The sequence below is a fragment of the Mastigoproctus giganteus genome, chromosome 11 (genome assembly GCF_048544385.1).
Source record: "Mastigoproctus giganteus isolate SK-2022 chromosome 11, ASM4854438v1, whole genome shotgun sequence".
NCBI classification, from domain to species: domain Eukaryota; kingdom Metazoa; phylum Arthropoda; class Arachnida; order Uropygi; family Thelyphonidae; genus Mastigoproctus; species Mastigoproctus giganteus.
The window spans coordinates 75,842,123-75,866,646 of NC_143585.1; the positions used below are offsets into that span (position 1 = coordinate 75,842,123).

The 24,524-nt window shown below is 35.2% G+C and overlaps 1 protein-coding gene across 1 annotated transcript; it reads right to left on the bottom strand.

Annotated features, from left to right (window-relative positions):
- Positions 1-2,765: 2,765 nt before the first annotated feature.
- On the bottom strand, positions 2,766-24,180 carry LOC150078138 (histidine ammonia-lyase-like). Its single transcript, XM_090385209.1, has 19 exons — positions 23,869-24,180; positions 19,413-19,479; positions 19,096-19,123; positions 18,912-18,986; positions 18,446-18,518; positions 17,293-17,359; positions 16,784-16,821; positions 16,230-16,355; positions 13,149-13,288; positions 11,142-11,189; positions 10,644-10,695; positions 10,421-10,516; positions 10,196-10,291; positions 9,927-10,066; positions 9,772-9,837; positions 6,555-6,633; positions 5,973-6,059; positions 5,460-5,703; positions 2,766-3,238 (listed from the first exon to the last, which is right to left on the bottom strand). Exons 1-19 carry the CDS (start codon positions 24,110-24,112, stop codon positions 3,001-3,003), a joined length of 2,004 nt encoding a protein of 667 aa, XP_090241335.1. The 5' UTR covers positions 24,113-24,180; the 3' UTR covers positions 2,766-3,000.
- Positions 24,181-24,524: the final 344 nt, after the last annotated feature.

A 24,524-nucleotide genomic window follows, 5' to 3' on the forward strand; every position in this document is an offset into this window, starting at 1 on the left:
AAATGAAATTTCAACTCTTACCGTCTATATAGTTACTAATTTCCTGATCCCAGAGATCTTCACTTCTTTTATCATATCCATATATCCTTCCTTTGTAAGAATCTATTGCCAATAAATTTTCGGCTAAAATTGCAGCACAAAATTGTATGTCTTTAATATTAAACTCCATAACAGCGTTCCCCCAATATCGCAACATAAGAGAAAAGAACTATTAGGTTAACTGCTGTTGTGAACCTAAATATTTGGCAGTTTATGTTTGAATATTTGACTATTTTATAGTCAGCGGCATTCAGGTTGTTGAAAATTTAACGTAGACTAGTCAGACATTTTGGTCTGTCATACGACCATTTACCATAAATAGAACATGTGCACATCTTGCCAACCGTACTATATGATCCGGAACAGAGAAAATAATTGACTAGGTTGTAATCAGAGTTAGCTACCAGCCTTTTGCTGTTGTCTTCTCTCTTATCTGTAAGAACTGTAGGCGCAAGACGAGGTGCGATCCGCTATATCTAATCTCTTTACTGAAGCTGTGGCGCAATCGTTTTATAATGTCTAAGAATTGGAATATATTGGAGATAATTCAAGGAGAGACTGGCTGTCCTTGAATTTTCTCCTGCGATGATGTTCAAGAAAGCATGAACCACATAACATAGCCTAGGTAGGAACATATAAGGCAATGGAGAGAAGCAAAACCTCTAGCTTGCCTTGTTTGGAACATCAAACCTTTGACTTTCAATAATTCCATTAGAGTAGTCACAAGATATGTAGTTTATAGTTTTTCATAGTAATTTATGAGATTTGTCATGCAAGATTTTCTCTTTTACAAAACCGTGTCGTGATCAATTCACTACTTGAAGATAGGCTCCTTAACTTCCCCCCCACTGAGATGAAACTCACCAGTCTATATTTACTGATCCCATCTTTGCTCCACTTTTGCGGATTTGCGAGAAATTCGTGCTTTTCCGATCTAAGAGTATTATCCACGTTGAGTTCAACGATAACCTCAAGATTAACTTCATTATTTTTCGCACTACTTCCCAGCCTCCTTTAATATGAAGTGAATATCATTTATATGTGGGGCCTTACCCAATTCCGAGCTTAACATCACTTATCCTACAGTGCTAGATACACTAGCACAATATCCCTCAATCCAAACTGGACTTTGTGCTACGAAGATCAATAGCCCTCGCATGTAAGACAGTAGTTTTAACCACCATCCTTTCATACTGTACGGAAAAGACCTGGATTCTAATCCCTTCCAAGGAATCAAGATATTTTATGTGGTTTATTTTGTCCATCTCGTGGCTGTTAGTCGATCTTGGTAGAGAGAGTAGCATGAATATTAAGGAGTAGAATTTTTCCTTCTCTCAGAACTTGAACTGTTCGTCAACAAAGCATGTAAATGACCAAAGAACACATGCAATTTACAGACACAATACACTATACTACAGGTTCGTGAGCTCGAAAATGTCGCTGTCAAGTTACTTCAACTTGATAGCGACATTGGCTGGATTGCCTAATATTTCGCACAGGTTTTATCTAGTTTACTCTTTTCCCCTTTATTGTGGAATAAAATTCCTTATTTCAATTCTTGACTTTCATGGCTAATGATTTCTTAGACTGATCTCTCCTGCCTAATCTCGCGGTTTTCGTCTTGTTACAAATCAACTTGTATGAGTCTGAGCCTCCCATCGCTTTATAACTGTTCAATGCTATCTTTCTTTTTTTTTTTGTTCTTTCAAGCTCGCTAAATTGACACGCTCTAGGTGCGTATCTTCTGAATGCACCTGTGGCATTTGACGAATAATGGCTTCAAACTTCCCCTCCCAATTTTCAACAATATTTTGTCCCAAATAACAGTCCAAGAAGCTTCAAAAGCTCCTTGGTCCACAGTAATTTTCTTTCTTGAAATTAAAACTTTTTTCTCATCCTTCGCAGTATGTTTTCGAAGCACCGTCCATTAATAAAGCAAGGATTTTTATGGGCTTTTATCACAATGTAGCGAGGATAGCAAGGTTTCCCTCTACGCCAGAAACTCTGGTTTTTCATCCATAAAACACCGAATCGTCAACCAACCAATCAGATCTTAAGAAACACGAAAACTTCCGAACACATTTAGAAATTCTAAATTTTACAAAAATAACTAGTAGAATTTCTTTTTCGTATGTAACACATCCATCACCTAGTGGATAAGCATATTATAATTAACTTAGATCAGTCAGTTTTGCTAAAAGATAACTTTATTGAATCAGATATTTTGAAGTTAAAAAAAAATCCTAATAGAAGCAGTAGCTCGAATATCAAGGAGTTCCGATCGTCATTTCATTATTAAAGATATTTTAAATTTCTGTTCCAAATAATATCATAATTTATTTACCAATTTCTTTTTCTATAAGAGAGTTTTGAGATGAATATTTTTTGTTGAAAAGATGCTTTTTTGCATATTAACTTGTTTTATTCATGAACTTATTACATCACAGTGATTAACGTCCATCTGTTAAAAGAAGAGACAACACTGTAAGAAAAAAAAAAGTATTTTTTGCATGCGAGAGTTAAAATATCGATGAGGCCATTAACGATGACGTAAAATAAAAGAAATATTTTTATCCTGTTTGCTGTATGACACACACTTAAATATCAAACACGATATTGATGTTTCTTTAGACCACCTAATATTAGAAAATACACAAGACTCCAAAATAAACTTCAAATGATATAACAGACATAGTTATAAATTAAAAACTCAATCTGGGGGTTAATTTACTAGTTGGATGCCGTATGTTCAGTAACTGGCAAGTTGTGATTCGGTATAATTGTGGCGATACATAAAATAGGTCTTCACATGACTCAATGAGAAAATGAATGGTGTAGTGCATCTCTTTAGTTTTCTGGCTTTCTGTAAAAATATTTCACTGCTTTGTTCTGTTTTCTCTGTTCTGCTCATTTTTTGCATGACGAAGCAGCCTTGCCTTTAACTTCCCCGCCCTCACGGGTCTACATCTCGAAGCCAGTCATGGCCAGTGCAATTTGATTCGACGTTGAGTTACTTAATTTTCTCTTCTTGGAGAGTCGTGTATGACTTGTAGTCGGTGAGGAAGGTCTTGTCTCAACACCTTGTTCCATAAAATATCGGTCTGTGTGTGGTTTAACTGCTCGCCACACTCGCTCGTCCCTTAATAATAATGTTACTGCATCTATGTCAGGAGCCATGAATCGATCTTCGTCCCAAGCTCTGAAAAATAACACAAAAATTGAGTTATTTTGCTTATTATTATTATTGATGCGTTCCATTAAAAAATCGGCAATGAATTTAAAGATAACAGGTACTCGTTTATGCAAATTATGTATTTTGCATAAACGAGTACTAAAGGTGTCAGCTACATAATAAAGTATTCATAAAAGAGAAGATTGAAACTTCGTGGATCGTTGGTTTTTTTAACTTGGTTTCATCCTCATCGCAACTGTGATCATGTAAGAAAGGAAAATTTTTCAATATGAAAAAAAGTTGTGATAGGGGTCATTTAAAAACGAGGCTATTGACATCTGCGTGATCTCTTTATACAATAGCTAGTATATTTTCACGTTCTTTTATATAAATGTTAATTCTGCTGCTCCTTTGGGTGTTTCATCTTTCTCTGTAAAGATGGACATTGCAATTTCTAAATGGGTAAAAGATTATCCTTGGTTTTATTAATTTTTGGAACTGTAGCATTACCATTCTTCAAGATCAAGGAGTTCGTTAATGAAATATTCATCATGTGATTTCAGTAAATCAACTACATCAACTACTCAACATCATCCAAGCAGCCTCTTTTACAGTCTCCGCTTTGTATATATCATGTTATGACTCTTCCAATCCAGGGTAATTTTCGATACAACCAGGCCATTCACATTTGATGCAACGATGGTTTATTTGTTATTCAGCTTGGGCGATGCTATGTGCCTTTTCTGTAAATTATTTTTAAGGTGACGCAATGAGGACGTTGCAAGTGGAATATTGGTGGTAATTTTAGTGTCCGTTATAATGAAATGTTAAGCGAGGTACACCTGTATAAAGGTCTAGAAGAATATTATAAAAAACAATCGAAGCTGCCATTTCAAACTTGTAATGTCTCTGTAGGAGAACTATGAAATCGGACCGAAATCTCGGATGGACCAACGAAATATATGGTATCGAGGAATGCTCGAAATGTAGATTCATATATATATATATGTACGTGTGTGTGTTATTAATACACACACATATTTCTTTAGGGGCTGTAGAATCGGAATTGATTCTAAAACATTCTCAGGTGGCTAACAGAACATGTCCTGAAATAAATTTTGTTTCGATCTAAATTTTCCCTATCAAGTAACCTCCGAATGTAACATTTTTGAAGTTCTGTTAGCCTGATTTTGATTAAATTTTTGAAGGCATGATATACCTTTCTAATAGACCTAAATATAAAATTTCACGAAAATTCGTCTAAAACTTCATCCAAAAACTCGATTTTTCGTACAGCAGATAGTAAGCCTCGATTGAAGAATACACGCAATATATTGACGCCTCATGCCTTAGTTGCTTTGGCCGTAACCAACCTGACTTGTATGCAGCAGAAGTCTGGATATCAGCTGCTGTAACCACCTCACATTCATCCTCAAAAAATAATTCTGGCTCCTTAAATGGGGCATCTAGAAAGTAACTCCCATCTCAACTCTTAGCAATTGCCATGGTGCCAATTCTGCCCACATAAAAACCACCTGAACCAACATAGTAAAATTGCTTATCGTCTTTCTGGGACTTCTACTGAAAGTCCACCCACTACCTTCCAGAGTCGTCCTTAAGCTCCTGATTTTTCCCCCCTCTCAAAATCTTCATCTCGCTGATCGGTTTCTTCCTTCCAAAACAAATTTCCCAAAGTAGCAAAAATCGTACAAAAATAAATGTATATAAATCAAGTGATCTGGTAGAAAAATAAACGGATCATCGCGTAAAATTAGCTTGGAGGTTAAATAAATCTGACCCATTTGTATCTAAATTAGGTCAAATTTCCAAACATTTTGATTGTCTTCAAAGATGCTGGAAATAACGTAATATGAAATTTGTAGGTTTAATGTTCTGAGTCAGCCAGCCTTGAGCAAGTGTTGCATCGTTTTTATCCAAAGAATTCAACCCAAACTGATTTGTTACATTGAAGATAAAGCCAAATATCACGTTAAGAAACTAAACGAAACGAACATATGCTGTATAGATTGAAGAAAGAGAAAAAAAATTGAGTTTAGAGACCTGCATGTTTTCTTAAGTCAAACTGCTCTTTCGGTTTCCAACAAAAGAATAGTTCAGAGTTGTTTGGAATGCGTTGGGACCCGTGAATTTCTGATTTCACATCTCCAAATGGATTTTCCCACTTAAAATAGCAGACAGTAATGAAAGTAAAGTGATGACTACAATAAAAAGAGAGTAACAATCGTACTTGGCAATTGTTCGCACGAGTTTGTAGACATCTTCTAATGGGGCTGTGGTGCTCAAGGGTCTTAGGAATTCGATTGCTTGGCAGGCCGCCAGAAGTTCTATGGCGATTACCCTTTCCACGTTTTCAACTACCTCAAGTGCTTTGCGGGCTGCGAACCCTCCCATCGACACGTGGTCTTCTGTGCCAGCACTGGTTGGGAGGGAGTCTACCGAAGCCGGATGGCACAACACCTTGTTCTCGGACACTGGAAAGAGAAAAGATTTTGATTAAACAGTGGGAAGACACAGTCGATCATTAATTTTATTATTGAAATTTCACCAATAGATTGGGTTCATAACTTTATTAATATTAAAGCGAAGTTGTCATAAATCGTAAAATAAGTACACTGGTATTCAAAATTAAATAGACCAGCGATTTTTTTGTTTTAACTGTTCCTTTTATCTATTTAAATATTTTTGACACTAAACGTTTTTCTTTCATTTCTCTCCAACTATTGTTCTCTCCAGAGCTTACCAAGTGCTGCAGCTGTGCAGTGAGCTAGCATAAAGCCAGAGTTCAATCCACCGTTGTCCACTAAAAATGCCGGTAGTCCACTAAGTGCTGTAAGAGAAAGTTAATATTGATATCAATAAACAAATACGACCCTCTATTGCATAAACAAACAAACGCATGCTGATATGAGATAAATAAGCTACTTTCAACATTAAGTACACTAATATACGCACGATAAATATACTAGCATTTCAAAAGTATTTGGACACCAGTAATTTTGACGAAAACTGATTTTTACGAGTATTAAAGAAATCGAAGCGTGTCATACTAGACTGACTCTAATCCGGTTTCTTTGCTCGTCACAGTGTTCTATCTGATTAATTCAGACTATGTTACTGAAGGTACTGTAGTATTTAATCCGATTTAGCTGATGAGTTATTAAACCTGATGAAAATTCGTGACATATGGGAACTTTACACATATTTGGTGGGAGTAGACTTTTGTTAACATATTGTGCAGCACATTAAAGCAACGATGCAATAAAATTAACTTAAAATCAGGTAAGCTATAATTAACTAATTAATTTAGGAGATGAAAACCCACCTGGATTGATCAAACGCTCCGTCCTTCTTTCGCTCATACTTCCCAGTTCGTGGACTGCTATTGCCAGATAGTCTAAAGCCTGAAAGCAACAGAAAGTCACATGAATTATTATAATCATCAGAAGAATGTGTAACTGGGAGGTTCTTAACCACCCACCAGTATAGTCCGGGCTGTTTCCTCCCACCGTTGCGCCGTCCTACCCCACTGGACATTATTTTTACTTAGCAATTCAACTCCAAATTTACTGAACTATTGCTTCTACCTTTTCTTTCTGTTCCTTTTTGGATAACCATTGTTTGCATGAGCTTAAAAATTATAACTCCTCGATATTCAAGTCCATGCCATCTCCATTTCTTATCTGCAATGCTAAGCAGTCGTTAGTCAGCCAACCTTTTATGCTTGTAATAAAGGCCAGCGGATCATTATAATTGTAAGCTCGTGATAAATATTTTATTGGACATTAAAGTTTTATTAGCATCAGATTCGAGTTAAATTTATTCCTGGTTATGCCCTTTCAGCAAAACAAAATCCATCGTCGAATTTAAGTGTCTTTGCCACTGCTTTGATCTCGGTGCAATGAATTTTTTATGCATTCTTATTTATATGAGTATATAAGTAAAACAATCATCAAAGTGATACTTCCTGTTTACTCAAAGAGATGTACTTTACTATTCTTCGTTTAAACAGTTTATTTAAAGCGACTTTTTTCCCCATTCTGTTATTCAGACCATGTATGTTTTTCTCTAGTGCATGTATTCGCTTTCCAGTGTTAATCAACAAGCATCATTTTAGATGTTTTCGTATGTCAACATCTGTTTAAAAAATATCACGACAGTGTTGTTAAAAACATAGTAATTTTATTATTTTCATTTTAAGTGCTACGTTTGTATTATCAGGCTTTAACATCTTCTATGTATGTTGTTTGTTTTATTTACTGTTTTACTTACTACATATTAAAAGAGATTCTCCCCTTTATATTTCTGAAAATAAATGCTCGACTCGCAGTCAAATATCCTCTATATTGTCAAAAGTATCGGAACACCTGCATGTTTCGAAGACTCTTTTATTGATATAATATTGAACAACACGTTGGCCTATTGGATCTTGATCGACACCGTACCCTCATTACTAGATTCCCAACCAATTTTTGATTACAGAAAGGCAGTATTTTGGTCCGTTCTGGTTCATCCCAAAGGTGTTCAATGGGGTTAAAATCAGTCTCTGGGCAGGCCAATGAAGTTTATTCGCCCACGCCTTTAAACCAAATCGCCATCAATATGACAATGGTGTACATGGTGTACTGTTCTGAAATAGTGAATGCCTTGCGGTACATTGACATTCTTGACGATTCTGCTGCTGCAGCTTAGGAAGAGTAAAACTGTCCAGAATGTCAATGTTCCTATATAGAGGTTAACTATTTTTTATTAAATATGTTAATAAAAATAGATAACCTCTTTAATCCTAAATTGTTAATATCTGAATGACGAAAATATTTATTACTAAGCTCTGAGTGTAGAGAATTTAGCGATCTCTCTCTCTCTAGCGAAATCTAGTCAGAAAGCCAAGTCTTCTGCTTGTTATGCAATGAGCAATTAGAAAACTTCATAACTTTAAGAATGTCAGTAGTTCGATCAGCAGAATTTGGGCAACAGGGATTCGAAGGATGGGCGTAAAATCCAACGACAAATTGAAAAGCGTTATCTTACACTGATTACGGCAGCCTGTAATTGCAGACAACATTGTAGTCTCTGGTGCAGCGTGGAGAGAGAGATTTGCATTTGAATATATGGTAATACAGTATATCAAAAATTGATAATGACTGCAAATTTTGTGAGGAGGTTTCATCAGGTAAACAACTGTTGTTTTTTTCCTTAAAGAAAACACGTTCCCTGAATAATCTTGTGAAAATTGTCGATTGTATCCATTATATCAGTAGACAGCAACACCATATTCAACAACTCTTTTTAAAAATGGCTGCAATATTATTATTATTAATAGCCATAGGAAGCCTGAAGCTTATGCTGCACCAGCCAAAATTATTTCCAGAGTTACACTGAGAGAGAGAGAGAGAATCACCAAGAAAGAGAAGGATGATGATATCCAGCTCAGGACCTGTAATGATATCCAGCTCAGGACACTGTAAGAAAACCCTGGTTTTCTTACAGTGTAAGAAAACCAGAGTTTTTCCTCACCAGAAAAGAAAAAGAAACACAAAGTAAGAAAAAAAAGTTTCCTATCCGACTGGTGTTTGGATTTTACCAAGCCAATGTCTTCAACTACCCATACAGGCAACTTATCCCATGTTTAAGAACTCAGTGGCGAAAGGAAAATATTTCCTACTGTCTATAGTCCTCCCTTAGTTTGAATTTATGGTCCCTGGTTATGGGTTCATATAATAAAGCAAAATTTTCTCCATTAACAGGCTCTGTGATGTATTTAAAGTAGCTCCTGATATGGATGCCTTTTTCCGATCTCAGTAGATATGTTGACCTCTTGGAACTTTTCAAGTAGCTCGATTTCTTATTTTGAGGTGTGGCTTCCGTGCCTGGATACTGTATTATAAGTGCAGTCTCTCAATTGTCTTATGTATTGGAATTATAACTTCCCCTAGCGATAAATTCGATTATTCAATTATGTAAGTTTGTAATAAAAAATCTAATTTAATTATTTCTGATATTAATGCGATAACTGTACCCACCTAAATGTACCTGTTTAAGTATAATCACAATAGCGATGTACACGATCAGCTTCTGCAAATGCATAAAACTGTTTTTGCATAAATCTAAGTACAGTACCATACTACTAAATACACTGTATTTAATCAGAATTTTTTTTCGTTTCAGTAAAAATTCCTAATTACAGTTTTAATTAAAAACAACGGCACTATAAGAAAGAGAATGGTTTCTAAGCGAACGATGTTTGTTGGTATTTTGTGGATTAATGTGATTCTGATTTCAGAAAATATTCTCCGAAAAAACAAAAAAAACCTCTGAAATATATATTCTGCCAGAGACTCGATGCTTTTACGTTTCGGTGGTATTCCTGTCTTTCTTCAGGTATAAAAAAATATTATATACTAAAATAAACGTGACGAAATCAATGATTTACTATACAACTTTAAAAGAAAGTTGCTTTAACAAGTGATATAACTTTAATACTCTCGAATACACAAATAAAAATTTTAAAATAATAAAATCACTGAACTTTAAATATTTACTTTGGCAGGATACTCCCCGTGAAAATTTCCGCCCGAGATTATTTCATCCCTCTCAGTAAAGACTAGCTGAAGTGCAATGTTAAGGATAACTGAACGGGTCATAAAAATGGCTTACATTTACGAATAGAACTAATCTATTACTTTTCAAAGGATACAGGATTATCTGTGGCGCTATTCATCTCTACAGTGATGATATCTCGAACAAACTCGATGGTGTCATGTACAACACCGTGTACTTGTGGACAGCACCTTAAGGTATACGCATCTTGAACTCTGTTACAGAAACGATGACTTTCTGGAAGAAAAAAAAAACTTTCTGGAGGTACAATGGTTAAGGACAATTTGAGGGAAATAATCAAAAATGCAACGACTACGTTTGCAGTGTTTGCGAGAGATAGACCAAATTTTAGAAGTTCTTTCTTACCTGCCATTTTGGAAGGATGAGTTTCGGAATGAAGCAGTGATCTTAGTCGTCTTGCAACCTGAATTTGTCCTCGGTGTGGACGAACTCTTTGGATATCTAAGGGACAAATAAATACTGTTACCATCGAACTTATACCGTCAGTCCATAAATCACAAAGTAAATATCGTTAAACACTTAAATTAGATCTCTAACTGTCTGCTCTAATAGAGAGAAGTGATACATAACCTCCATCAAAGGCTCGTGTTGTTCCTTTCAGTACCTCCAAGGTTAACGCTGCAACCACATCTGCTTGACGAGCTATGATTCCTGCTCTTTCCACAGCTGAAAATTAAATTTTAAACTTTTAAATCGACATATTTCGTTTGAATTTGAATTTATTCACTTTACGATTCTTTTGGATTTAAAATCATCGCGAATTAAACACATTTTAAGTGATGTTTGAACTCACCTTCTGCGCCAATAGAAGTAATTAATTGAGTCCCATTAAGCAGCGAAATTCCCTGTAGTGAGAAAGATAAACGAGGAGTCAAAATAATTTTTATAAACTGTAATTTCTCTCAATTTTAATCAAATTCATGAATTAAATAAAATAATTAAATTTTTAATTAATTGAGACATTCCATGGCCAGATATTACGTTCAAGTAGAGGTTCAATTAAGGATACTTTAAGATACCTATAGGATTTATGAATTACATTCAAGTAGAGGTTCAATTAAGGATACTTTCAGATACGTATAGGATTTATGAAAGTGATAATTCCAGAGTAATAATACAGCATAGGAAAAGTGTTTTGAAATGTTGCCGAGAGATGGCAGCACTAACAATGGCACCGGTGTACTTTTGATAAAACCTACACAGGAATAAGAATGTTTGTATTTGTTTTTCTAATAGCAAATAACTTAAATTATTATAAAGACAATGGATAATAGACTACCAGAACACTCACCTCTTTGGCCTTTAGATGAATCGGTTTCAAGTTGTGAGATTCTAACACCTAGAGAAAGAAAAACACGTTTTCTTTTGCATTAAAAGAAATAGGAATATCATTGAATAGAGTTAATCAGTATTATTATTAATGCACAAGTAAAACTACAAGGTGTACAACGTCCTCAGAACAGCAATCATAATTATACGAACTATACAATTACACAAAAGTGGCATGCAAATTTTTGAGAAGTTCTAGGAGTGACTGTATAAGAACGAATGCTTAAGAATACGAGTAACAAGAAATTGGCGTTTTTGCTTCAAGATAGTCTCCCTTGTCCTCCTTGCGTTGGTTGTACGGTGGCGCTGCCATTCTGTAAATTAAACAATGTATAAACCTATGTATATAGTGTTGCGTGCATAAAATAAGATACTGGTCAGATCAACCTACGCTGATGTTGTAAGAAAAACTGAAGCGTGATAAAATGTGAGATAATGGACGATGAATTTCGTTTTGGTGAATGCAATGCGTTAAGGGAAGATGGAAGAGTGAAGGAATCGGTTGGCCTGCAACACGCCTTCTAAATATACTTGCAAAAATTTTTCCATTTACTTTTTTATTTACCCTTATATGATACTACCATGTCAAAGATATCGGGATACCATCATGTTCGGAAAACATGTTTTAATGAACAGATTAATAAGATATAGGGCCCAGCTATGGCGCAAATAATAACATTTTATTGTTTAAGGAACTTTCTACCAGTTCCTTTTAGCAGGCAGAAGGAATTTGTATCGATTCCTACTTGAGTGCAGCACCAGTTCGGTTGTAAAAGAGGACCCTAATCTGGTTCTATTTATCCGAAAATTATTTGATTGGATTCAAGTCTGAACTTTGGACTACCTCGAGGATACGTTCCTGAGATAGGGACGTAAGCTGCAATCTCTTTGAGTATGGAAAAGTTGGGCTTGAGCCTGACAGAAATACAGTAGCTCCAAAATATTGTGATGTACTTGTAGACCTTGAGATTGGTATAAAGAGAGGGTGGTTATAAATATAGCGGGATCCCCTCCTCTCTTGCATGTTCATGAATATGCCATTATAGAAACTACTACTTTCATATCAGGTGTTTCCGTTATTTTTTTAGCCCCTGTACCTCATTGTTCGTTCAATTATCTAAGTGGGGATATGTCTAGCCTTCATGTCAGCTGAATCACCAGACTTCTGTTGGCATTGTGAGTTGGTTGTCAGGTCGAGTTGAGAGATTTCACTCAACTCGGAGTTTTAGCAAGTCTACTCTACAAAGATGTTAGTTGTTTTTGAAAATTAATATTATTTTCACTTATTTCATCTTTTATATGCATCTTATCTGCATAAAGTGAGTATATTTTTTGGATAATAATCTCTTACCACTAATTTGATTTCCTAGTTGCTACTCAGATGTGCCGTGTAAGATGTAGTGGTGGGTATAATCGTGAGTCGATAATTTCGATTAAACTGCTATCATTTTGAATGATTGGTAGTCAGTAACTACTAATCATTCGGTTATACCCATCACTAATCAGATGCACTTGTCGAGTTCATCAATTTAGCTATAGCGTCCAATTTAATGCAATCCTATCCTGCTCAGCTCCCTAGTTTCTTGGAACTTCTAATAATTTTGGCAGCACCAGGTGTACAACAACAGGTGAAATTCCATGCATGTTGAATCATTACATACAGCAAGTTCTGATTGTACTTTTCTGTCCCTCTGCTCTTGAGGAATTCATCGTTACTAAACATATAAGACGTACTTTACCTTAAAAAACATACTTTTGGCATAAAAGCGGACACTGTATCATTGTACATCCTCACACTGTATGTGCCTTTGTATTACTGGATACGAAGACATACAAAGTCGCATGATTTATTTATTAGCAACGTGCTTTTATAGTAACTGAACTAAAACGAATCCATTCTAATAATCAGTAGCTATTAACAACCACGTAACATAATCATTTTTAAAATATACGAGAATTTTCTACTTACATATTTTGCTTCTCCCCATCCGGATTCAGGACTCCACATTTTACCTTCTCCGATTAATCCTAATGCTAGATGTGCAAGCGGAGCTAGGTCACCACTAGCCCCAACCGTTCCTTTCTCTGGTACCCAAGGCAGACACGATGCTAGAAAAAAATAATATTAACATAATATAATATTAAAGATACTTCATTCATTTATTTTATTTTTTACTACTTTTAATGAATAAAATTATCTGTGTTATATAATTTCCTTTAAAGTGAATCAGTGCTTTAATTCATCGGCACAAAAAGTGACGGATCGTAATATAGAACTTCATTGTTTTATACTTTTCTACATAGTAGTAAGGCGCCTCCGTAGCCAGGTGGGAAGGAGCAGCAGTGCGTAGCACACGCTTCTTGATTAGACCGGGGTTCGAGCCCGTCACCACCAAATACGGACGATGCGGGAAGGTCAGGGAAAGACCACCGCATATCCCGGAGCAATATGGCCTTAGTTGCTAATGCTCCTAAAAACCAAATAACAAACAAACAAACAAACATAGTAGTAGTAGTGGCATGTGATGCAAGTGTATGAGCTTATGCAGAATTAGCCAAAAAAAATTCACACAACCATTCCCTTTGAATATTTGTCCAGTTCCTTCTTAAATTTATTTAACCTATCAACATCCACAACGACAGATGGAAGTTTGTTGCAGCAATTAACTACCCGCTGGCTAAAGGCAAATTTCCGCACATCTATTCTACATCTGTCCTTTCTTAATTTGAACTTATGCCCCCTTAGGTTTGTAATCTGAACACGTGGAAGAATCCCATCAGAATTCAGCGTGCTCAACCCATTCAAGGCATTATACGCTTCAATCAGATCACCGCGCAGGTTCCTAGTCTCCAGCCACTGCAATTTGCAGAACTTAAGCCTCTCTTGGTAAGAGGATCCCTTCATTCCCCTCATCAATCTTGTTGCCCTTCTCTGTACACGCTCAAGTAAATCTACATCCTTCCTAAAATGAGGCCTCCAGACCTGTACGCAGTACTCAAGGCGTGGCCTGACCATTGCCTTATACAGAGGGACAATCACCTCCTTTTCCCTGCTAGCAAAATTCCTATATATCATTGACAAAACCCCATGACCTGCCCTGGCAGCCTGTCTACATTGCTCAGAAAACTTCATATCTGACTGCACAATTGCTCCCAGGTTTTTTTTCCATTTTCTACCACTTTAAGTGTAGTACCACACAGTTGGTACGTTTCTCTGGGGTTACTTCTTCCCATATGCAGTACTTTGCATTTGTCAAGGTTAAACTTCAGTTGCCACTTCTTAGCCCATCTGCCAAAATTATCTAGATCCTGTTGCAGTAGCACACTGCCATTACTCTCATTAACAACCCTGCCAACCTTTGTATTATCTGCAAACTTCGATTATTAACCCTGATATACCTTCATCAATATCATTGATAAATATACAAAACAACAGTGGACCTAACACCGAACCCTGTGGGACTCCACTAATAACATTAGTCCACGAAGAGCAGCACCCATTGGTTACCACCCTCTGTCTTCTCCCACTCAACCACCCTTTTATCCATTGTAGCAACTTACCCTTAATACCATTCTGCTCCAATTGGTACAGTAGTCTTCCATGCGCAACAGTGTCAAAAGGTTTTTCTGAAATCCAAATATATGATATCAAAATTATTTTTTGCATCCAGTTCCCTTTGTAACCACATCATATCCTCTCAAATTTGTCAGACAAGACTTTCCCTTAACAAACATACATATAAATATAGTGTGTATATAAATAAATTTACCCCTTTGTCATATTTAGTTTTTCTTTGTGTGGGTTATCAGAGAGAATTTATTTCCCAATGAGCCCGGCTAATCGGGAGTCTGTTGTATCTCACCAATGTACAAGGGTTGATAATAAAATTCCAGGACTGAGTTAATTTAAAGAAAACCGCACATCAAATAAATAAAGGTTTTATTTTTTTTTAAATTATCGCTTTTGAGATCGCTCTTATAACTGTTGGAAAGAAACATTTTTTAAAGGCAGTTGGACTGACTTCTATAATTTGTTAAATTCCGTCAAACTGCCATCCTTTCAGCATGGGTTTGGTTTGTTTTTGAGAACAGAAAGTAGTTCCAGAGGATATAAATCAGAAGGAGAAAGGTTAACTCCACAATCCCATGCTTTGTCAAAAACTCCTTCATAATCACAGAATACGGCCTAGTGTTTTTGCGCAGGAGGAGACAACTCCTTTTTTCAAAACTGGGACCTTAAGCGGTGGATTTGTTTAACCAACGATCCAAAACTTGTGCATAGTACTCCTTATTCACGAAAAAAATCCCTTGCTATCGAAGAAGGTGATCAACACCATTTTGTTTTTCAAAAATAAATTTTTTTGAAAGCATGTTGATCGCTACTCCGTATTTCCCTCTTTTTTGTGAATCGCACTACAATCAAATCGAACAAGGAAGATCATCTTCAAGAGCTTGAAGGAGCTCTTCGCGCCTGAGTAGCTTTTGTTCGTCATTCAAACTATGCTGAACGAAAACCTATAAGATCTGTTTGCTTAAATCTTCTCTCAGAATTTTACGAATCTTTTCTCAATTAATGTGACGTTGTTCTTTCGTCATTCTAGAATCATTTCATGATCCGGCCCAATCAGTTTGCTCACTTCAAAATCTTGAAAAATAACACAACAGCTGTAGCACAACTGCGTGCGAACGATTTACGCAATGAAAATGATCTAAAAGGAAGCAGTAGCTTAAGTCAGCTGCCACTGACATGTTAGTTCTCAAAATCTCAGTTCCCATGACTATTTAGATCTTATATGGGACGAAAACGTCCAACATTCCGAATGCATTTTCTCCAGATCAAACTCAAGATTGTCATGGCCATGTGGGCCAAAAAGCAAGAACTTGTAGGTTCTTCTCCGCAGTCTTATTAGAAAAAAAAACAAAAACATTTGAGCTGGTACTGGACGTTGAGATGTATTAACTGCAGTTCTGGAAGCCGGATGAGGTTTTATTTGCCTATAAAATGGAAGAAATTATAATAAAAGAAACTAAAAATGATCGATGTGCTTACCATTAAATGCGTCTATCACTTTTTGCAAAGTCTCCAAAGAAATTCCACTGTATCCTTTGGCCAGAACATTAATTCTTAATCCAAGTAACATTCGTGTTTTCTCTGGAGACAGGGGTTGCCCAACACCTATTGAATAGAATCAGAAATAAAATGAAAGGAAACAAAGTTTCAGTTGTATAATTAGCGCTCAGTATATTTGTACACTCATATAGTTCTGATGAAATTATCAAAATAAAAAGCGGTTACGAATAAATTACTTTTTCAATTAATATCAAAAAATACTGATTCCATCCATTTTTCGCACCTAACACCGAAAATAAAATTTCTCACCATTCAGAAAACGTCACATTATTAAAATCAAGTAAATAATTCATAAATTATGCGTGTGTGAGTTAACTTTGTCGTGAAAGATTTGTCCCATTATATCCAAGAAGAACTCGAGTAAGATATGGGATGGGAATATAGAGAATTTATAAATTATGAACCAGAGCTGTGCTACTGTTCAACATATGGGACAGAAATAAAGTACATTAAAAAAAAATTCAAACACTTACCAGCAGCGTGCGACCTAACGAGATTTTCTTGTAATTTGCTGCAATGAAATATAAAATTATTAACATTTCAAATCTTTATTTATCCAAAATAAAGCATAATGATAAAATCATGATAAATTCATTTTAAGAATCATATTGCGTCAAACAAAGTTTTATTTTTTTTAACGGCAGTAGAATTACGCAGATGCAGCTTATAGAAATATTTTGGGGTCAAAGAAAACAATTATAGAAGATCACATCATCCTCTCTTCTATTCTAAAATATAAGTATACATATTATTATTATTTTGTCTGGGATGCGATTTGGAATCCCAAGAGAAAATTATTTCGCCTTTAAACTTTCTGAATTTGAATTAATAAACATTATCCGAAGGAGCTGTTTCATATAATGTTCGAATTTGAAATTTAAATGAATTTACTTATTCTCCATTTAATTTCAGATTTTCTTAGGACTGTTGCCATTCAAGGAGAGAGAGAGAGAGAGAGAGAGAGAGAACGCAACTAACTTACTCGATATCATCATCGCTTATAACAGTAGTAGCAAATTTTCCAAATCCTGTGTTCACTCCATAACAAACTGAAAAAAAGGAAAATATAATAAAAATAAAACTCAATTTTTTTTACTTTTAGTGTGATTCAAACATATATATCATTTTCTTTCTATCTGCTAAAAAAAATTCCAATTTTTATACAGTAATTCAGTTCAAGACTTAATAAAAGTTCAGGGCTAAAAGTTTCAGACTAAGTAACGCGTCCCCAATATTATTACTTATTAATTGTTACTTATCAGTGGATACTACTACTCAGCCTGCCATTTCAGGGTATGTATATATTTAGGGATGTAATGTTCATTAACCTACAGGCTCCTTAAAGTTGTAGAAAAGCTTAAGAGTTAGCAGAAAGAAGAAAAACAATAAGAGACCAAAGTTTACCCCGAAAAAAAAGGAAAAGGGACCACGTTCCTTACTCATCCTAACTTATTACTACTAGGCCAATTCTGGCTGCCCACTGATCCCTGGGAATACCCCGAGACGGCCGTTTCAGGGTATATACGTAGATATGTAATGCTCTTTAGCTTACAGGCTCCTAAAAGTTGGAGAAAATCTTAAGAGTTAGCTGAAAGAAGAGGGATAGCAGGAGACCTTACTCATTAGTATCAGGCAGTTCTGGCTGCCTATTTATCCCTGGTAAAAACTCCGAGGCGATCGTTTCAGGACTATTTAGCCCTTCATCAGTGAGTGGATAGGTATTCGGGGTATAGCGGCTGACAACTTAGTTGTGAAAATAACTCCCCAATATGAGAGATGCCAAATTTTGTTTAGTAGTTTGACTTTAAAAAAATCGAGGGCTAAAAGTCTCAAACTACGGACTTTGGAGTTACTTTCACATCTAGGTTGACAGCCGCCGGGTACCTACCCACCAATGAAGGGCCAAATATCCCTGAAGCGGCCATCTGGGTGGGTATCCACTGAGAATAAGTAACAATAGGCGTCTCTATTGGGTACTTTATGCTTATTTGAAGTATAATGGAGAGGCAACTCGTTGTGAAGGTATTCACAATATGGGTTGTAATAAAATATGCCACTATATTAACTTCGATTAACTTACTTACTTAGGCAAGATGTATTTGCACTGACTTATACAGAAATAATTCAGTTCTTACCTTTGTTTTCCTTCAATATGACTTCGAGTACTTCTCTTGATCGGGAAATCTTTTCTCCAGCATCAATGCTAAGCTACAACGGAAAAAAGGGAAAATAAATTAAACCAAGACCGGTTATGTACAACTAATACAAACAAATCTTAACCATCTCATAAAATTATAAATATTAAACGTTCTAAATAACTGCGCTATTATGAAATCGTTTCTTTTTCGCGCTGAGTCATTTAAAAATTCAATTTAGACCAGTAATTTTTTTTTCCACCATGGAATACAATCTCCCTTTCTTTTGTATTGATTGATAAGATAGAGCTTGCACAGTGTTTGATTGGTTAATATACGTTGACAATATATTAAAAAGAAATGTATTAATAAAAATTTCCTGGGCATCGGTTCAACATAAAGTAATAAATACAATAAACTCTGTATAACTCAGCACTTTTACAATCCTGCGCATTTTAAACCTTACCTTAATTTTGTATAGACCTTTTCCTAGCTTCAGTAAATCATTTGGTTGAAGACAGTATCCATCTAGTGTCATGTACTGCAATAAAAAGAACAAAGTTATATTCATTTAAGATTACAGTCAAGGAACTTTTGTATAATTAAAATATATACAAACGCAAAACACGAATATGAAGTAATATAAGTACCTCTGTGGGTCTTGAGAACTTTCCTGGTCTGGAAACTGGTTAAGTCATATAAAATGTTCCATCAATACGTTTCTGATATTGAAATATGGTGTCTACTTAATTTATTTCTATATTTCTCCAATCCCAGTATTCCAATGGCTGTTTATTTTTAATCCAAGCACTGAGCATAACAAAGCATCGACTGAAATAGTTTTATGTTTCGACAAGATTAAAACTCTGATCTTGGCAAATTAAAAATAAGCATAATAATAGATACGGAATTGAATATTTTTAAACATTAGTGACATATACATCGAACATCAATTCAAAAAGGATACACTTGTTCAGGGATATAGTGGATCTCAGCTGGTGCAGTAACAGGATTTGGTTTGTCACTTTCGAGTACTAAAAATACAAAATAAAATATAGGATCTAAAGTGGATCACATGTCATTACTGATCTGAGGTACGATGGATTTAAAAATAAAATATCTGATATGAGCAAATAAAACTAAGCAACAGATTTATTTCCTTTTATAAAATCTCTAAGTGCTAAATTCCTTAAAATTATTTTAATTAAGTTAATTACGCCATTACTTTTTAATTATAAATGGTCCAGGGGCGCGATACATCTATTGCGTAATATAGATGTGTATATTTTATTCTGAATACCTCATATTGGTCTGTCTATTTTGTGGGATGAAAAACTCGCATTTTTGGCATTTATTAAAAACTCGAATTTATATATTATCGAAATGTCGAATTTTATATTTTATTCGATATTTTAACAACAGCTTTAGTGGACATTTTCTCATATCAAAGCTTCAACAGATTCTGCAACCTCTTAAGACCAGTTTCTATAGCGCAGTGTTGGTAACATTAAGAAAAATGTCTTTCTCCTGTTTTAATTCGACAATTTAGATTCCACAATCTTCAGAATATTTACTACTTCTCACTACTCCTTTTCTCTTACAGTTTTTGGAAATATGTAGTTAGTAAACCGGATGCCATTACATGCAGTGTTTGTAGATCTCTCTGTCTCTTGCGCTTCATTCTTTTTTGATTTTAATTCGCTTTATAAATTCTTTATGGACTTTTGGAAATTTCTTTCAGCAAAATTTTAAATTGAAATTAATATTTATAGTTATTTTTTATTCTTTTTTAAAGATATCGATGATTTACTGTCTCTTTTGCGGTTGACAAAGTGTGTTTTAAATTTTTAAGAGTTAAATTAACTTACAGAGATTTATAATTGAAATTTCTATTAAAAATGGATGCAGACAGTAATGAGAGTATTGTACACTTCCCTCCACATTTCTCTTTGCTAAAATGAAAATTAAAATCTATGGAAAGCTTCCATTGCCCTTTTACGATTATTATTCAGCTGTAACTGGATGGCAGTGAAAGATTTATGACTACCGCCTCAGTTTAACACTTGCAACTACTCATCGATGTGGAAGATAACATTTATCTACTCAAGGAAGTGTTGAAATATCAGTAAATTTTGCTGACGTCTACTTTTGTCTAGAAAAGCATGCAAGAATGTGTTCACAAGTAAACAGCATATGTATAAAGTGTACTTAGTCCTGAGTTACGTTTTGGAACTAACGGATTAGCAACAGTAATGTTTTCAGGAAAAAGTCATATAGCTCCTTAACCTCTATCAGTCAAGATCTTACTGAATGATGTTGGTTTTAAGATAAGCTGGATTTTTCTGGATGTATCAAAACAAATGTCAGAGGTCGCTGGGAGACCTTTAACTTCTTTTAATAATATCTCTCCCAGTGACGTAGTATTTAAAATGAAAACACATGTCATTAAGGAATAACAAGTATTAAAAATTATGAATCAATAATTAATTTCGAAGTATTGTATGAATCCTTAGAACTGAAGTAGTTTGAATAATCGGAGCTGTATCGTGGTTCGATAGAAGTATTCCTTATCTGGCATATTTTTCGTAATGTTGTGTCTAGAGACAGGATGATACTCCCAAGAGCGCCTATTTAAAGAGGCGTCTCCCAAAGTAAATTTGTAGACGTGTCCATGCACAAATATTAGAAATTTTCATGAATTCTATATGTGAACGAACAGCAAAAGGATGGGAGAAAGAAAGCCGAGATTTTAATAACTTTGGGTTTGGGGTGAAGACTGAATGTTCTTCGCAGTGAGACTTCTAAGGAAAATCAGCTCCATCTTTGGAATAAATCATTGTTCCTAGGTCTCCATCCAGGGAAGAAGCCAGTGATAATTAAATAAAAGAGTAATTGGCGTGTTAAGGCCTGGGTTCGTTCTGAACTCGAGCATAGTTATTCCTCTAATTCTCTGTGCTTTACTAAAATTGATGAATATTATCTCAATCTTTCTGGGGGCTAATATTCTGACTTTGAAACTTGTATAAATTAAATGAAATGAATATTGCAGAATATTTTATGTGCATTCTCCCTTTTATTTGCACACTTCCTTCCAGGTATAAAAAATTCCGATGTTTTCATAGAGTATACTGTATGATTAGAATATAAGCAAAATAAAAGTTTAACAATAGCATTAGTTTTATTCAAAGAGTAGTTATGCCTCTTGTTAAATATTTTGATTTACGAGAAAATCTTTTATAATTTCAAAAATAAGAAAAGAATTATTTAATTTAAACAATTGGACATCTTGCCGTACACTTTTCAATTGCAGTTGAACACAGTCAGCAGTAGTGTCATTACATTGGAATTTTTCTTTCAATTCCAGTTGCCAGTTAATTAATTTAGAATTTTAGGCTTTATTTTATAAGAGGGAACAGCCCTTTTCCTGACAATTACAACAGCTTGCTGTCGTGTCAATATTTGGTTCACGTATTAATGGAAATCAGTACAAAGTCAAATGTGTGTGCTTTTCCTTTCTGTTCAGTTTTTCTCTTACTTGCATTTTCAAATTCTTGTTCAATGATTTTTCAATATGAAATAAATATGAAATTTCCGCTATTACAAATTGTTGCTCCTAGCTATGAGGGGCTGCCGATGCTGGAAAAATTTGGATTTCAGGAATTAAAAGGAGGCAGAGAACCAGTACTGAAATATTTTAGAAGCTATCCATGTAGAGTTTAACACACGGCAGTCTTGTAGATAGCCTTCGGCCCTCTTCACCCCCCCCCCCGTGGATTAAGCCATGCTTCATCTATCGCTTTAGTCTAAAACAAGTAACGATCAAGGAAAGAAATGTTCAAAAGATCAGACCAAAATGTTTATTTAATACTGAAAACCAGCATACATCAGTATGATCTCCTCTGGTAGCAGTGCAGTGATACAATCATTACGATTCTTGGCATGGAATCAAAAATGGTTGAGGCTCGGCTCTCAGTTGCCGTTCAGTGTCCCCAGATATGTTCAAAAGGAGGCTAATCAGCGGACCTAGCAGGCCAGGAAAGCGTTTCGACATTGCAGAGAAACTATCCGACAATATTAGCGATATGATGGGACTCAACATTGTTCCCTTGGAATAAAAGATTATATAACTTGAAGAAATGTAGAAAAGCTGGTATAAGTACCATTTCAACGTAATGTCGACCTGTGAGATTACCTTGAACAAAAAGTAGTAGTAAACGGCTATCATAAAAGATTCCATTCCATATTATGATTCCAGGGGTTTGATTTCTATATCTTTGTTGATTATGATTACAAGTAAGAAACCTCATTCACTAGAGTGTTGCTGTAAATAATTATTCTGCCATTACTCTTCAAGCAGACTTGATTCATCAGTAAAGGCAATCCATCGCCATTATTCATTTCAGCTGGTTCTTTCTCTGCACCACTGAAATCACTGTACACGCTGAGTTGTTAGTTGGATTCAATTGCATAAATCGGCATTATATATGGTATGCTAATTTTCAGATTATTCCATTAACTCTTTTAGGGCAAGACAATTTTCATTTCACGAAAATTGTCACTGCCCTAAAAGTATAGTGAGATTTAGATTAAAATAATTATTGGTTTAATAAAAAAAAAAAAAATTACGATTCATAAAGCTTCTTGCTAATGTATCAGTTCTATAGGAATAATAACAATCGAACATAAGCGCAGTTTCTGCAAAATGTAAGTGTTAAATAAAAATGTATACTAAAAACTACACCGACCTCCATAGCCGAATGGTCAGAAGCGAGAGTGCAGTAGCACACGCTCTATGGGTAGACCGGAGTTCAACCCCCCCCCTGAATGCTAAATACGGCTGCACTAGACCAGCGTGGCAGATTATGGTCCATTCCCTCAACATGAATCGTTGAGGAGGCTTCCATCCTGCAATGGAGCCGATAATGGCCGCTGATTACCATCTCTTTCTTTAATTAAAAACTACACAATTATGCATAAATATATCAACTGTACAAATGTTGAGCAAGTGGATTTGAGCAAATCAGCACCCCATTCTAAGGATATAAAAGTCCTTATTCAAAAAGCTGGCTTGCATTAAAATATATTTTGTTTTAAATTCTCTTTGAAGCTAAGCAAGTTATCAATCTTTTGATGTTAAAGAATGTCGTAAATAAGGAATTCTTGTCCTATATAATTAATAGTCAATTCCAATAATTACATCATAGACGCGTTAGAGATTTTAATCCTTTACAGAAGGTCCCACTTTTCTTTACACATAAATATCATTTAGAACAATTTAATATTCCTTTTTCTGTTTAATATTCATACTTCACTTTTTGGGTAATTCGTAAGTAAATTAGTAGTGCATCATCAATTGAACGAATCTTTTGAATGATCATAAACAGTACCATTTAGGAAAGAAACAACATAAAACAGGGACTTACCCACAGACACAAAATCATTATCATCCAAAATGTTTCGAATTTCATCATCGAAGTCCAAAATGGCCCCTCCTTTTGTCTTTCGGATTTCTGAAATCTCTTCTTTTCTTCCGGGTACATGAGTTCCACGTGGTTTAAGTTTTTCGTATCGTCGCAATCCTTCCTTGCCTAACCACTGGACAGTACATTTACCTTCGTGGCATGGAACGGCAAACCATTCTCCCCTTACCCTTACCGATACTTTCATGATTCGCTTTTTTCTTTTTTAGCCCGTTCAATGTCTTTACAATTACATAACGCTATCCCTTGTAACGAGTCTTGTCGCAATCTGTTTTAATGCTTCAAATCTGTCAGTCTCTTTCCTCCTTGCACGTGGAGAAACAGAAGTATATCATCTGCCTATCATACAGCAAACAGTTATCTCTTGACCTTTTCCCTGTCTACATCACACCATCGCTTCACTACCACCCTATCGTGAAGCTTACAAGTATACTGCAGTTTGCTCCTAAAACAGGAATATTTCTTTATAGAAATTAAAATAAATTTTTAGCAACGCTATTTTCTAATAAAAAGTGAATCTTTTAAATGAAAGAAGCCACTTCATGGTTATTTATTTGGTCCCTCAATCGACGGACTGAATAATTCAATGATTGAACATA